Source organism: Onychostoma macrolepis, chromosome 11 (genome assembly GCF_012432095.1).
Source record: "Onychostoma macrolepis isolate SWU-2019 chromosome 11, ASM1243209v1, whole genome shotgun sequence".
In the NCBI taxonomy this organism is placed as follows: Eukaryota; Metazoa; Chordata; class Actinopteri; order Cypriniformes; family Cyprinidae; genus Onychostoma; species Onychostoma macrolepis.
The window spans coordinates 7,757,148-7,773,092 of record NC_081165.1 but is presented as its reverse complement, the minus strand read 5'-3'; the positions used below and the strand labels follow the sequence as shown (position 1 = coordinate 7,773,092).

The 15,945-nt window shown below is 41.2% G+C and overlaps 1 protein-coding gene across 1 annotated transcript in view; it reads right to left on the bottom strand.

Annotated features, from left to right (window-relative positions):
* The window catches only part of LOC131549240 (NACHT, LRR and PYD domains-containing protein 3-like), a 97,420-nt gene that overhangs the window by 17,648 nt on the left and 63,827 nt on the right, over positions 1–15,945 (bottom strand). The window contains exons 6-8 of the mRNA XM_058791240.1: positions 14,022–14,192; positions 13,738–13,911; positions 13,591–13,637 (exon numbers count right to left, since the gene is read on the bottom strand). Coding sequence (XP_058647223.1) covers positions 13,591–13,637; positions 13,738–13,911; positions 14,022–14,192 — 392 coding nt within the window. The remainder of the gene's footprint in view (positions 1–13,590; positions 13,638–13,737; positions 13,912–14,021; positions 14,193–15,945) is intronic.

The window sequence follows — 15,945 nt, the reverse complement described above, 5'->3', positions numbered from 1 at the left end:
TGTAATGCTTTATTGGGTGGTTGTTCTGCGCTTGATCAACAAACTACAGTTAGTCAAAATGCAGCAGCTAGAGTCCTTACTAGAACCAGGAAATATGACCATATTAGCTCGGTTCTGTCAACACTGCATTGGCTCCCTATCAAACATCGGATAGATTTTAAAATCTTGTTAATTACTTATAAAGCCCTGAATGGTTTAGCTCCTCAGTACTTGAGCGAGCTCTTATCACATTATAGTCCTCCACGTCCAATGCGTTCTCAAAACTCTGGCCGTTTGATAATACCTAGAATATCAAAATCGACTGCGGGCGGCAGATCCTATTCCTATTTAGCACCCAAACTCTGGAACAATCTACCTAACACTGTTCTAGTTTAAATCTAGATTAAAGACCCATCTCTTTAGCCTGGCTTACACATAACACACTAATACGCTTCAATTATTCAAATCCGTTAAAGGATTGTTAGGCTGCATTAATTAGATCAACCGGAACCGGGAACACTCCCCATAACACACAATGTACTCGTTACATCGTAAGTAGAATGGCATCTACGCTAATATTTGTCTGTTTCTTTCCTATTCTGTTTCTCAGTCCGTATCCGGTCAGATGGTGGATCAGCACCAAGAGATGATGTCTACAGCCCTGATCGTCAGCGGAGACCAGGACACCCAGATGACCCCCAGATGAGCCCCAGAGACATATCCCCAGTGAAAACCTCGATTGAATACAATAAAACTAAAAAAATATAACTAAAATATAATAAAATAAATAACTACATAATACTATTATTGTTAGAAATTACAACAAAATTCAAATAGAAATATAAACTTTTGAACTGCGGGTTTCGTCTGGTCAGAGGAGAACTGGCCCCGACTGAGCCTGGTTTCTCCCAAGGTTTTCTCCATTCTGTCACAGAGGAGTTTTGGTTCCTTGCGCTGTCGCCTCTGGCTTGCTCAGTTGGGGACACTTAATTTCTAGCGTTTATCGCCGATTTGATTGCGCAGATAATATTTAAACTAAACTGAGCTAGACAATGACATCTCTGAATTCAATAATGAAATGCCTTTAACTGAAAATTGAAAATTGAGTGTTTAATCTTATCATTATACATTACTGACACTCTATCCTCCAATTTGATACTGTTAAGTGCTTTGACACAATCTGTATTGTTAAAAGCGCTATATAAATAAAGGTAACTTGACTTGACTTGACTATGAAATGAGACACCACTTGGTTACGGTTACGTCGTCATACACCGTCGCTAGCTGGCTGCTACATCACCAGAGCCGACAAGTGTTGATCACAAACTTTGGATCGTTTTACAAACTTGTTAAAACTGTAGACATGCATGGAGTCCATTCAAGGCTAGTCTGCGGGACTGTTGTGCAAATCAGCAATGTAACGTTAGTGTAGCAAACTAGCGATTTTTTAAAACGTTTCAATTAAGAACATGGTTGCAAATATATACAGTGGGGCAAAAAAGTATTTAGTCAGCCACCAATTGTGCAAGTTCTCCCACTTAAAAAGATGAAAGAGGCCTGTAATTTTCATCATAGGTATACCTCAACTATGAGAGACAAAATGAGAAAAAAAAATCCAGAAAATCACATTGTAGAATTTTTAAATAATTAATTGGTAAATTCCTCGGTAAAATAAGTATTTGGTCACCTACAAACAAGCAAGATTTCTGGCTCTCACAGACCTGTAACTTCTTCTTTAAGAGGCTCCTCTGTCCTCCACTCGTTACCTGTATTAATGGTATCGGTTTGAACTCGTTATCAGTATAAAAGACACCTGTCCACAACCTCAAACAGTCCAACTCCAAATTCCACCATGGCCAAGACCAAAGAGCTGTCAAAGGACACAGAAACAAAATTGTAGACCTGCACCAGGCTGGGAAGACTGAATCTGCAATAGGTTACCAGCTTGGTGTGAAAAAAATCAACTGTGGGAGCAATTATTAGAAAATGGAAGACATACAAGACCACTGATAATCTCCCTCGATCTGGGGCTCCACGCAAGATCTCACCCCGTGGGGTCAAAATGATCACAAGAACTGTGAGCAAAAATCCCAGAACCACACGGGGGGACCTAGTGAATGACCTGCAGAGAGCTGGGACCAAAGTAACAAAGCTACCATCAGTAACACACTACGCCGCCAGGGACTCAAATCCTGCAGTTCCAGACGTGTCCCCCTGCTTAAGCCAGTACATGTCCAGGCCCATCTGAAGTTTGCTAGAGAGCATTTGGATGATCCAGAAGAGGATTGAAAGTTGAGTTTTTACTTTTTGGTAAAAACTCAACTTGTCGTGTTTGGAGGAGAAAGAATGCTGAGTTGCATCCAAAGAACACCATACCTACTGTGAAGCATGGGGGTGGAAACATCATGCTTTGGGGCTGTTTTTCTGCAAAGGGACCAGGACGACTGATCCGTGTAAACGAAAGAATGAATGGGGCCATGTATTGTGAGACTTGTGAAAACCTCCTTCCATCAACAAGGGCATTGAAGATGAAACGTGGCTGGGTCTTTCAGCATGACAATGATCCCAAACACACCGCCCGGGCAATGAAGGAGTGGCTTCGTAAGAAGCATTTCAAGGTCCTGGAGTGGCCTAGCCAGTCTCCAGATCTCAACCCCATCAAAAGTTGAAAGTCCGTGTTGCCCAGCGACAGCCCCAAAACATTACTGCTCTAGAGGAGATCTGCATGGAGGAATGGGCCAAAATACCAGCAACAGTGTGTGAAAACCTTGTGAAGACTTACAGAAAACGTTTGACCTCTGTCATTGCCAACAAAGGGTATATAACAAACTATTGAGATGAAATTTTGTTATTGACCAAATACTTATTTTCCACCATAATTTGCAAATAAATTCTTTAAAAATCCTACAATGTGATTTTCTGGATTTGTTTTTTTTCATATTGTCTCTCATAGTTGAGGTATACCTATGATGAAAATTACAGGCCTCTCTCATCTTTTTAAGTGGGAGAACTTGCACAATTGGTGGCTGACTAAATACTTTTTTGCCCCACTGTATGTACAGGACTGTCTAGAGCACAAAACAATACTGTCGTAATTTTTAAATAAATTATTTAAGCTGAAAATACTTGAATACTTGATGATCTGGCCGCCATTGTTGCGGTTGCGCAGTGTGTTCTGGGTACCCTTGGTTTCAAGTAAGCTCGAAAATGCTTGGTTTTAAGGGTACCTACCCTTCCTTAGCCCTACCCTCGATCAAAATGAGAATTGGGATAGCCCTTACTCTCACGTGAACGCGCAAAACTAAGGGTAAGGGGTAAGACAGAGAAATGGGATTCACCCTTAGTCTTAGTGGCTACATTCATGCATTCCACTCTATACATTATTTTATGCATTAATCTTATTTGCCAAGAAAATACTAAATCACCTGCTCAGCCTGAAGTTACAAACCCCAAATCTGCAGAAGTAGAAAAGCTGTGAAGTGAGAAAACTTGAACCCTAACTGAAAAGGGAAGACAACTTCAAGAAGAAAGGATAAAAGCTCTTCAGAGGCAATACAGAATCATTTATGAGAAGTGGAAGTCTAATGTGAGAATAAGCAAGGAAATATTGTCTGATGAGACCTTCCAAGATTAATTAAATGAGCTAATTGAGAACATAGAAAATGCCTATTCTGAAGTAAAGGTTGTCTGTGAAGAGTTACGTCGAGTGCAAACTCCTGAAACAGATCTGTTACGCAGAGTTAACACTTGCATATCGCTTTCAGAATTTATTATTCAAAGAGCACAAAGACACCTTGAAGGATGTGCACCAGATGAGGAGAAAGAACCTTGGCCCTTGGCCTGATGTGGGATCAATCATAGCTTCAACAAGCTCTGTATCAAGATTATTGTCCCACCGATCAAAATGTAGTTCAGCTCACTCTAGTTTCACTCTGCAAAAAGAAATGAGTCTGTGGCTAAAGTGGCTTCATCTCAGGAAGTTTTGGCTGTGTTAGAGAAACAGGAGAGGAAAATAGCAGAATTTCAAAGGCTAGAGGTTGAAAGCAGGCAAAACTGTTGAGGGATTCTGTCTGCTAGGGACCGAAGCGACATATGACTCTGCCTAGCAGCTGTTGGAACAAGGACTTGGAGACCCATTCATAATAAGGAAGTTCATCAAAGACAAGCAGCAAGGATGACCAAAGATAAGCTCTAAAGTTGGTTGTGAACTACGGGAGTTTACAGATTTCCTCAAGAGCTGTGCAACTGCAATGCCCCTCCTTAAGACATTGGAAATTCATAATGATTGCATCGAGAATAAAAAAAATCCTGATGAGGCTGCCATATTGCTCATTGGCCCAATGGAACTGTAAGGTGATGGAAGCCAGACAAACAAAAACTGATTATCCACAATTCAAAGAGTTTGTAGACTTCCTGTCAAAGGAAGTGGATCTCGCTTGCAATCCTATATCTTCGCCACAGGCGCTCAAAGGTGTCGAAAGCATGAAACCAAAACATTTGGCAAACCAACCTATTCAAACAAAGACACTGTACACAAACACAACACAGAGCAGTACCTCACCATGCCCCTTTTGTAAAAGAACAGGACTTAGTTCTTAATGACTTAGCCAAGTGTAATAGGTTTGGCGAGAAGACATTGGGAGAAGCTTTGATTTAGGTGTTTGCAGGCTGGTCATCATTCAAGAAGATGTGATAACAGGAGCACATGCGAAAGGTGTCAGAAAAGACATCCTACATGCTTACTTTGAGTCTGGGGCCGGCAGGAATTGTAGGTGGGGGGAATGATTGTACAGTGCTCTCTCCACCCTCAATACCACAACTGAGGTGCCCTTGAGCAAGGCACCGAACCCCCAACTGCTCCCTGGGTGCTGCACCATAAATGGCTGCCCACTGCTCTGGGTGTGTGTGCACTTTGGATGGGTTAAATGCAGAGCACAAATTCCGAGTATGGGTCACTTCACTTTCACTCTTTACACGAGAGTTCGTTCCTGTGAATAGGCCACATATCCAAACTTCAGAAACAGCTCATAAATAGCCTCATCTGAAACAGTTGTCAGACAAAATTACATCATTGTGAGGTAGGCCTTTTAATTGGCTACAACTGCCAGAAAGCCCTTCTTCCCAAGGAGATCATGTCTGGGGAGGAAAAATCAGCCATATGCGCAACAGATTTTGGCTGGAGCATGGTCGGCTGTTCATACCTAGCTAATAATTACTCTGATGCAATTGGAATCAGCCACATAACCTTAGTGTGACAAGTTATGCCTGATGTAAAGTCTGTTGTATCAACCTGAAAAGAGAAGTGCACTTTCTGTGCAGAACTCATCTCAAGGAAATTATTCCAACAGACATTAAGCTCTCGAATCCGACTTCATTGATCATAGCAGAGACGATAACCCATTTTCTCAGGAAGACATTCTTTTCTTGTCTAAGGTAAAAGAAGGTATAAGGCAAAAGGAAAATGGCCACTATACGCTTCCACTTTCTTTCAAGACAGACAAACCTAATCTCCCAGACAATTAGCAATCGGTGGTCCATAGACTTTATTAATTAGAGCAACGCCTGAAATGAGACAACAATATCACAATAATTATGTCAACTTCATGAACATAATAATTACTTGAGGAGATCCTGAGAGAGTTCCACCTCATGAACTTGATATCCAACCAGCCTGGTATGTTCCACACCACCATAATGTGCAACGCTGAATGAATGAATCAATTTCACATTGCAAAGGAACACCAAGAGTATCTAATATTTCTCTGGTGGGACGGAGGCACTTTGGATTCCAAGCCCTCTGTGTATTGGATGAAGGTACATCTTAATTTCTAGCGATTATCATCGATTTGATTGCACAGATACTATTTAAACTAAACTGAGCCAGACAATGACATCTCTGAATTCAATAATGAAATGCCTTTAACTGAAAATTGAGAAAATTGAGTGTTTAATCTTATCATTATACATTACTGACACTCTATCCTCCAATTTGATACTGTTAAGTGCTTTGACACAATCTGTATTGTTAAAAGCGCTATATAAATAAAGGTGACTTGACTTGACATGACATCTGTTTGGAGCAATGTCATCCCCCAGCTGCTCCAACTTTGGCCTTAAATAGAAATGACCGACCCTGAGCTTCGGAAGGCCCAAGTTTTCACAGCCAAGACAAAGGTAGTGAATCCAATGGTAAACCGCTTAACTAAATTTTCTGACTGGTCTAGAGTAGTAAGAGCTGTTGCCAGGCACAAGAGGTTCATTAGAGAGTTCAGGTGAGTTCAGGAAAGAATGAACAAAACTACTAGTCTAGAAGAAATAAGGGTAGTGGAAATCATCATTATTAAGCTGGTGCAAGAAGATGCCTTCTCTGAAGACATTAAAAGAATCAAGCTTCAGAAAAGTGACACCCTGAACTAGCGTAATAATTTACAGCAGTTAAAGCCTTCTTGACCTGTAACAGATGCCTTCATGAATTCGTATAGAACGTTCATTGCTATCAGAGGGCCTGTAAGGCAGTTAAGATGTGAAGAACACAGAGACATGGGAGTTATATCTACAGAAAGCTTGAAGTGTCTACTTTTAAGTAAGTCAAAAACAAATATTCTGTGATGAAGTAATCCTTATGAAACCAACACGATGTTCAATCTTTCCCGTCTAACTCATTTTCTCTAATGCAATCCCGCCCCCTTGCGGCTTGCGCCGTTCATATGTAAATATCCACGTGAGACACGCGCACGTGTAAATGCCCAACACAAACAAAGAGTGAGGAGATCATTCATTGCGGCTACTGTTCGTTTCTGTAAGACGACGTGCTGCGTAAAGGCAGGATTTCCCTCAAAAGAAGAACAAGATTTCATCCAGTAGAGGAGATCAGTCTGATGAGTAAGTAATGTTTCTTTTTGCATTAGTTAACGTGTTATTGTGACATAAACTTGAACACATTTACTAGCAGTTAGTTGGGTTTTTCTCAAACTACAACATGATGAATGCTACGCGTCTAAGAATGTTTAGACCATGTTTATTATTAATACTCTGTTCACAAATATATTTTAATAGCGTGCTAAACAATAACAATTAGTTTCTCAGATATAAAATATCCTTTTTTTATTGTACAAAGTAGGCTACGTCCTTTTATAGTACAAAGCATTTGTGAGACTATGGCTGCAGAATCATATCATAGGCTACTATAAAATCATACATACTAGGCTATCATAGTTGGGTTTTTCCCAAACTATAATTCCTGACTACAATGTTTGAAATCGAGTAAAACATTTTGAATATGAAAGGCAATTCATTGTATTTAAATTTCTTACGGTGCGATGATGTTTTCATGCTCTATATAAAACAATAAAAGTAATATGAACGTATAGGCTACTGTAACATGATCAATGCTACGAGCCTAAGTATGTTTAGAACATGTTTATTGTTAATAGCCTAGCCTACTCTGTTCAAAAATAGGCTAAAATTTGAATAACGTGCTAACAAATAATGATTAGTTTCTCAGACATAAAATGTATTTTCTTTTTTTTCTCGATAGTACAAGGCATGCGTGAGTCTATGGCTACAAAACCTATATATATATATATATATATATATATATATATATATATATACACACACAGTGTTGGGCTAGTTACTCAAAGAATGTAATATATTACTCATTACTAGTTACTCCTTTCAAAAGTAATATTGTTACTTGACTTATTACTTTCTGGCAACAGTAATTAGTTACACTACTAGTTACATTACTTTTTCTTCACGCCCCACAGAAGTTGTAACTGTGTATCTTACACATAAAATTCTTCTAGAATGTTACTAACAACATATTTCTGCCTCATCATTTGACCAAAATCCACATTGGATCGCAGTCAGAAGTTATTACAAACACTCAATAGTGATTGATTGTGACATTCAAGTGTTGTATTCATCTCATTAATTGTCATGTGTAGCTTGAAGTAATTTTTCCGTTACCCATATGCGATTAAATTTCGTTATGTATTTTACCAAATCACATGAGTTTGTAAGAAACTGTTTAATTGTCCAACAATATTTTTAATTGTATAAATATAATGTACAACATGCCGATCAGAGAGATGTAATGCCAGAGTAAAGTAAAGCCACAACTTACACAACAGATCTTTTTTTCCTGACAAAATCAATATAATGCAAAATTTCTATCTGCTGAATGTAAGCTTTTCCATATTCCAAGCTTGCCTGCTGCACTGGGGACATCACATGCATGTGCGAGTCATGAAAATTATGAAAATAAATCTAGGAATTATTTGATTGTTAGATTTTAAATCAGCGGGGTTGAGGCATCAAAAGTAATAAGTAACTAAGCTGTTTTATGGAAAGTAACTGTAATATTATTACTGAAATCTTATTAGTAATTAGTTACACTACTAGTTACTGCAAAAAGTAATATTATTACAGTAACTAAATTACTAGTAACTAGTTACTGCCCAACACTGTATATATATATACTGATGCTCCTGATATTAACATGCTCACAAATTTATTTATTTTTATTTTTTGGTTGTTTGTATTTTATTGAATCAGATACCTGCACCACAGATGAATCCTGATGACTTTCTTCAAACTGTTTTCCTCTGAGAGCGCTGTACCAACATCAGATGTTCAACTACACTGATATTCTATGGTAAAACAAGATCCTTGACTACTGATTATGTTTTTTTCTTCTTGAATCCATGGAACCGTAAAACACATAAATATCAGGTCTGATTTACTTTCACTTGTTGGACAGAATCTGAATCTGCTTTCTATTTGAATATATTTTAAAATGTAATTTATTTCTTTGATCAAAGCTACATTTTCAGCATCATTACTTCAGTTTTACTCCAAGTGTAACAATATACACTATACCATTCAAAAGCTTGGAGTCAGTATATACAGAAATTGAAACTTTTATTTAGCACAAAAGTGATGATAAAAACATTTATCATGTTACAAACGATGCTGTTCTTCTGAACTTTCTTTTCATCAAAAAAAAACCTGAAAAACCTCAGCTCTTTTCAACAATAATAATAATAATAATAATAAATGTTTTTTGAGCAGCAAATCAGAATATTAGAATGATTTCTGAAGGATCATGTGACTGGAGTAATGATGCTAAAAAGTCAGCTTTGATTGTTCCTAATAAACTATTTAATTGCACTCGCAAGTGAATCTCAAGTTATTTTGTGTGATAGCTAAATATATTCTTAATAAACTGCAAACAAAAATTATATACATTTATTTTGTCCTCATTGTTTCTTGTAACTCTTCCCTCAGTCACATACCTGCCTTGAATGGCTCATTATGAAGCTCATTATGCAGCTCATTATGCGGGCCTTTGTCTCCTCAGGTGTGAATGTGAAGGTTGACGCCTTCTCGCATAGACCCTTTCTACTCAAAAAGTGTCTTAGAAAATTTAAATCAATATATTGTTTTCTGTGAGCAAGTAACCAAGATGATTTTCATATCATTTTGAAGCAAAAACACTAGGGTACAAGATCCAGTTCTCAAAAGTGTTGTGAACAAATGTTCTGTATGTGTTTTATGGCCTTATTTCAGTGAATTCAAAATTTTAGTTTTTCACTAACCACGCATAAAGTTTCTTTCTCAAAAACACAGTCATGTACATAAATGCTGCTAACATATTATTGTAGCTCAGTTTGTGCTGTTTACAGTGTTATTAGACTTTAGCCATTTATATATTTATATTTATAAGAAACTGAAAAAAGCACAAATGTCAGGGCATGTCAAAACTTCTCCAGGCCCCCAAAACAGCGGGTAAGTGCTGTACAGGTAAAACCTCACTCCCAGATCTCAAGTGGTGCTCTACTGACTGTGGCCTTTAGCCTCCTTGTTAGAGCACCCGCCTCCCATGCCGGAGACCACGGTTCAAATCCCGCTTAGAGCGGGGCGAGTAGGACCGCAACACATACATCAATGGAAAGCTTATTTATTCAAATCTCAATTTCGAAACATTTACCCTCATGACTGGTTTTGTGGTCCAGGGTCACAAATGTTATTTGTGTAGGCTATTTTACTTTTAATTTAATTGGAAGTAGGCCAACAGCGCCCCCTACAGATTAAAACTCCTTACCGAACAGGTGTTAGGACCCGGGGGAGGCTGCCGCTGCAGGTGCTATTACTGTTTACTCTATCACACACCAAACGCGTCATTCTGTACATGCTTTCACAGATTAAATGCAGCAATCCAAAAGAGTGAATCTAATCATCATTCAGACAAAACTTTGCTTTAAGAATGAGCCACACTGCTGACGTGATCTAATCACTAGCACACCTTGAGCACATGTGAGTTTACGTATTCCACTTATCGGCAAGACATATCGGCATAATTTTTCATATCGGGCCAATGCCGATATTTACATTTAAAGCCATTATCGGCCGATTCCGATATCAGTCCGATAATATCGTGCATCCCTACTTTTAAGTACAGTCTCAGGAAACTACTAGTTTAGTAGTTTTATACAGCAAGTATACTCATAAGTTCCTCATAAGGAACTCGAGCTGCGTCGTAAGATGCTTTCGGAACGCCTTCAGCATGAGTAATGCAGTCCAAATGATGGGTGAGACATCACGGGCGGGGTGATGTAATGACCAGCTGGTATAAAAGCATGTGCGACGTGTGATGCATCAGCTTTTTGTCATTCAGCAAAGCGCTCTGTGTGTATCTGTCTGATATTATCTGTTGTGAGTCTTATTTAGTGTTGTTTATCCTCACTATTATAGGCTCCCTGATATCATTTGCATACGAGCTAAGAAGTATGTCTAAAAGATATCTACGCGATAAGGGCGAGAGCAGCTCGCAGTACCTGTTCCTCCCTGCAAGCGTTACATCACTGCAGGTGACACACACAGCTTGTGTGCGTTCTGCTTGGGAGCGGAGCATGCACATTCGGCACTTGAGGGTGCCGGCTGTCCGCATTGCGATTTTTTTTCCGGTTACTTCTCCCCGGGGAGTGGGCTTGACGTTTCGCCTTTCATTCTCCGAGGAGGGTGAATGTGAGAGCGCCGAGGCTCCGCCCCCTCAGTCGCCCCAGTATGAGGAGCTGTTAGAGGTGATGACTCGTGCTGTGGCCAAGTTAAAAATCGAGTGGCCAACCGAGGAGCAAGCTGAGCTGCAGACAAGCAGACTGAATGAACGCTTTCTGCGAGTGAAGCGATCACCTCCAACACGGAGCCTGCCGTTCTTCCCCGATCTCCACAACGAGTTGTCGAGATCGTGGGCAAGACCCTTTTCGGCCCACATCTTCATCCCCTCTTCAGATTATTACGCTAATGTGGGGGGAATGAATGATTGCGGTTATAGAACGATGCCTCGGGTGGAACAGACGCTCGTGAGCTATCTGTCCCCCGATGCTGCGTCATCTCTAAAGGCTCCGTCCTTGCCTTCCAAGCCGTTGCATACAACCTCAACACTGGTAGGCAAGGGGTAGGCGGCGGCAGGTCAGGCTGGTGCATGTCTGTACACCATATTGGTGATGACATCACGGAGCTCATGCGAACCGCTGATTTGGCTCTCCGCGCCACCAAGGAGACTGCACGTGGCATTGGGCGGTCTGTGGCAGCCCTGGTGGCAGCGGAGAAGCATCTGTGGTTGACCCTGTCCGACATCAGAGAGAAGGACAGGGTCTTACTACTGGACGCCCCGCTTGGGCCTCTTGGTCTGTTCGGCGACTGGAGTTCCAGCGGTTCTTGCCTCGTCGCCCTCCAGCTCAGGCAGCTGCTGGACGGGAGCAGCCCCAACCGCGTGCAAGCTCCTTGTAAAGGGAGGCACAGAGACAGAGCGTCGCCACTCGCGCTTCTCCGAGTCGGGACCGAGGTGGCAAGAGGCCTGCCCTTCTAGAGGCCTTCTAAGCCGAAGACAGACCTGCGAGCCATGCTTCAGGCCTTGAAGAAGTCCTGACGCCCATGGCCCAGGGCTTATGAGGGTAGCCCCCGCTGGATGGGATGGTTTTCGCCGCGGTTCCCGGTGCCTGTTCCTTGCCAGTGCCCTCAGGAGGTCGGTCTGCCAACCCTGGTGCTCCAGGGCAGAATCCAGTTCGGTTCTCCACCGCATCGATTCAACGGGGTTATTGTGTTATTGTTATACATTAGCAGGCTCTGGTAATGGAACAAGAAGTAGACACTCTCTTGAGGAAGGAGGCCATTGAGGTGGTCCCTCGCCACGAAAGAGAGTCCGGGTTCTACAGCCGGTACTTCATAGTTCCAAAGAAGTATGAGGGGTTGTGTCCGATTTTAGATCTGCGTCAGTTGAACCGCTCAGTCATGTGACTGAAGTTCAAGATGCTGATACTCAAACAGGTCTTAGATCAGGTCCGAGGACTGGTTTGTCACGATCTATCTAAAGGACACATACTTCCATGTCTCCATCCTTCCCACTCAGAGGAACTTCCTGAGATTTGCTTTCAGGGGCGAAGCTTACCAGTATTGGGTTCTTCCGTTTGGCCTAGCACTCTCATCCCACACTTTCACGAAGTGTGTGGATGCAGTGCATCCGCATACTCAATTACGGTTAAGACTGAACGCCAAGAAAAGTGTGCTTTCTCCGGCTCAGAGAAACACTTTTCTGGGCATAGTGTGGGATTCGCTCACGATGCAGGCTCGTATAACACCTGCTCGGATCAAGTCGATCCTCACCGCAGTCGCGAGGGTGAAAGAAGGCCGGTCACTCACTGTGAAGCAGTTTCAGAGACTGCTGGGTCTGATGGCAGCTGCGTCCAACGTGATACCTATTGGCCTGCTGTACATGAGACCCCTACAGTGGTGGCTCAAGACCAAGGGGTTTTCCCCGAGGCGATGCCTATGTGCCTTAGACATGTGGAGGAAGCCTTGGTTCTTGTATCAGGGCCCGGTGTTGGGAGCTCCTTGTCGCCATGTGACGCTAGCAACGGACGCGTCCCTCACTGGTTGGGGAGCGGTCATGAGTGGCCACCCTGCTCGCGGTCTGTGGAGTGATCGCCATCTCACGTGGCATATCAATCGCCTGGACATGGAAGGCACAATGGGAAGAAAAACACTGGACACGGGGACACAAGACTGACACACGTATTGTACATGTACTGTTTCACTTTAAATGCATAGATCAAGAATGCATCATATTGAGGGGAACTGATGAACTACATAGTCGACTGAAGAGAAGCGGATGCCTTGTGAGGCTCTGCTAAAATTGTACATTTAGGTTTATTATTGCTGCCTAAAAACAACGGATAGATTGAAGAACTCTTTCAGAACAAAGCAGTGAATGAGGTATTTGTCATGTACTGTATATTCAACGTGATGAAAGCAACATCTTGTCTCTGATCTATTTCTATATTATGTTGTATGCTTTGCAGATGTATTTATACCTGTGTTCATTTACAGTTCTTATGGCATAGACACTACAAGTTTAAGAAATAAACGCTTGTTTGAAAGAACGACTTGTGTCTCTGGTGTTGGGAAAGAACTAGTTTGATAGAATATACAGTTTGTACAGTATAATAATCATTACGTCAATGGAAAGACCCCACAATGCATAAAAACAAACACGTGTGTGTGTGTGTGTGTGTGTGTGTGTGTGTGTGTGTGTGTGTGTAGACTTACACTTGCGTGGTCCTGCTGTAATTCTGAACTCTTCTCCATGATCCACACTACCCACACACATAAAACACACAAACTTGATGTCATATTCTGCTCCTCTGACATACAATTAATGTCTGAATTCTTTGTATTAGTGTTGTGTGTTCATACTTGAGTTTGTTGAGTGTGTTGTTTGGATCATTGAGTCTATCAGAGAGCAGCTGAAGTGCTGAGTGTTCTGGGTGATTGTAGCTCAGGTCAAGCTCTCTCAGGTGTGACAGGTTTGAACTCAGAGCTGAAGCCAAACAACAACATCCTTCATCTGTCACCATACAACCAGATAACCTACAAATGCACACATCAACATGTCAACGCACTCTTGATTGTATCTTTGTCCATTTTTATAATACTCAAATGTTTCTTCAGTACAGAAATCAGTATATAGAGATAAACACCTCAGTGTGTGTAGTTGACAGTTGTGACTCTTGAGAGCATCAGAGATCAGCTTCACTCCTGAATCCTTCAGATCATTGTTACTCAGGTCCAGCTCTCTCAGAGAGTTTGAGGATTGTAGACATGAAGACACAACTTCACAACACTCAGCAGTCAGATTGCAACTGGCCAATCTAAACAGAGAAAGCAAGTAAGAATATAGGTGTAAGAAATATAGGTTTCTTTATTGTGGCACTACTGTATGTTCTATAGAAAGCTAGGGTTTCCAACTAATAGGGGACAGTCTTAATTTTTTATAGAAATATAAAGAACAGTATAGGAGACAAATATTGTACTGTACCAAACTCAACTTGTTTTTTAAACAATTAAATGCTGACTTGTATGTAGAAATGTTACTTACAGTAAATTTGTGGGTATTCATGTTTCACATTTTTATGAAGAGTGCAAATACAAAAGGCATTAAAGAGGCACTAAACCTCCCATCTGGCATTAAGGTAATGTAGCAGCAAGCTCCCTCTCTCTCACACACACAGACACACAGAAAGAAAGAGATTGCATTTTCATTTTTAACTTAGTAACTTTACATACGAACAGCACATTTATATAAACCTCTCTAATCTACAAGTAGACAAATACAAAACAAAATGTTGTTGTGCAATACAAAATTACTTTGATGTCTTTAATGACTTTAATGCCATGATTAGTCTGTGATTACTCAGCTCGGATCCTCAATTATAACACCCAAGTCTGCAAGGAACCTGGGGATGATGTTTGACGAACAGCTGAAATTCACCTCTCACATCGCAGCAACCACTCAAACATGCAGGTATGTGCTCTACAATATCAGGAGAATCAGACCTTTCCTGTCTGAGCATGCCTCTCAGCTTCTAGTCCAAGCTCTGGTCATATCAAGACTGGACTACTGCAATTCTCTACTGGCCGGCCTTCCTACCAATTCAGTCAAGCCACTGCAAATGATCCAGAATGCAGCAGCACGTCTGCATCACGTGTGTTTGTGTCTGTAGGTCCGTGGCCGTGTGTATGTGTTAAACAGCGACAGAACTGAATTAAGTTAAAAAAAAACAAAAAACATTTAATTAATTTCTATCATAATATTCAATAACCTCTCGGGCAGTTCTGGCCTAAAATATTCAAAGCTAGATTAAAAACATTCAGGCCTCGAGCCACGAATGAATAACCCTAGCAACACCCCTGGTTCCAACCCAACAAGGGCAAGAAGGTACAAACCCCAGTTCCAATTAAGTTGTGACATTGTATTCTGTTTTTATTTACGTTTTACACAATGACTTGCAAATACTTTTTAACCCGTATCTAATTGAATACACCACAAAGACAAGATATTTAAATGGGACCTATTATGCAAAATCCACTTTTACAAGGTGTTTGGAAATAAATGTGTGTTGGCAGTGTGTTTGTTACAGAAGCAGACTTAAGCCGGGAATCAGATTGATAACAGATGTTTATTTTAGATTGAGCAGAGCAATATGGACTGAAAGTGGTGAGTATGATATCCAGTTGACTAGGTGACTGCTGATGAGAAGTTGATCTTTGTCTTGACAGGAATACTAGGAACACGGTTCAGAGCACACACCTCACACCGGCGGAGTAACAGACTTTGGGAACAGATCACTGGAGCAGACAGACTGGGGTACACCGGAGACACAAGGCTGGAGAGAACACTGGAGGTAAGTACACAAGGAGGTAAGTAGCAGCCCAGACAGCAGTTGACTCTGTGCCGGATCCGTTTTCAAACCGGCAAATCCGTATTACAGTCACATCCGTTTCAGTGCTGTAACACGGATCCAGCCCGGGCCCGGTTTCAGTGAGCGGGAACTACTGTCGCAGAGCAGATCCGGGCCGTGTCCGAAACGAGCGCGTGTTCAGAACAGAAGACGTCAAAGATAT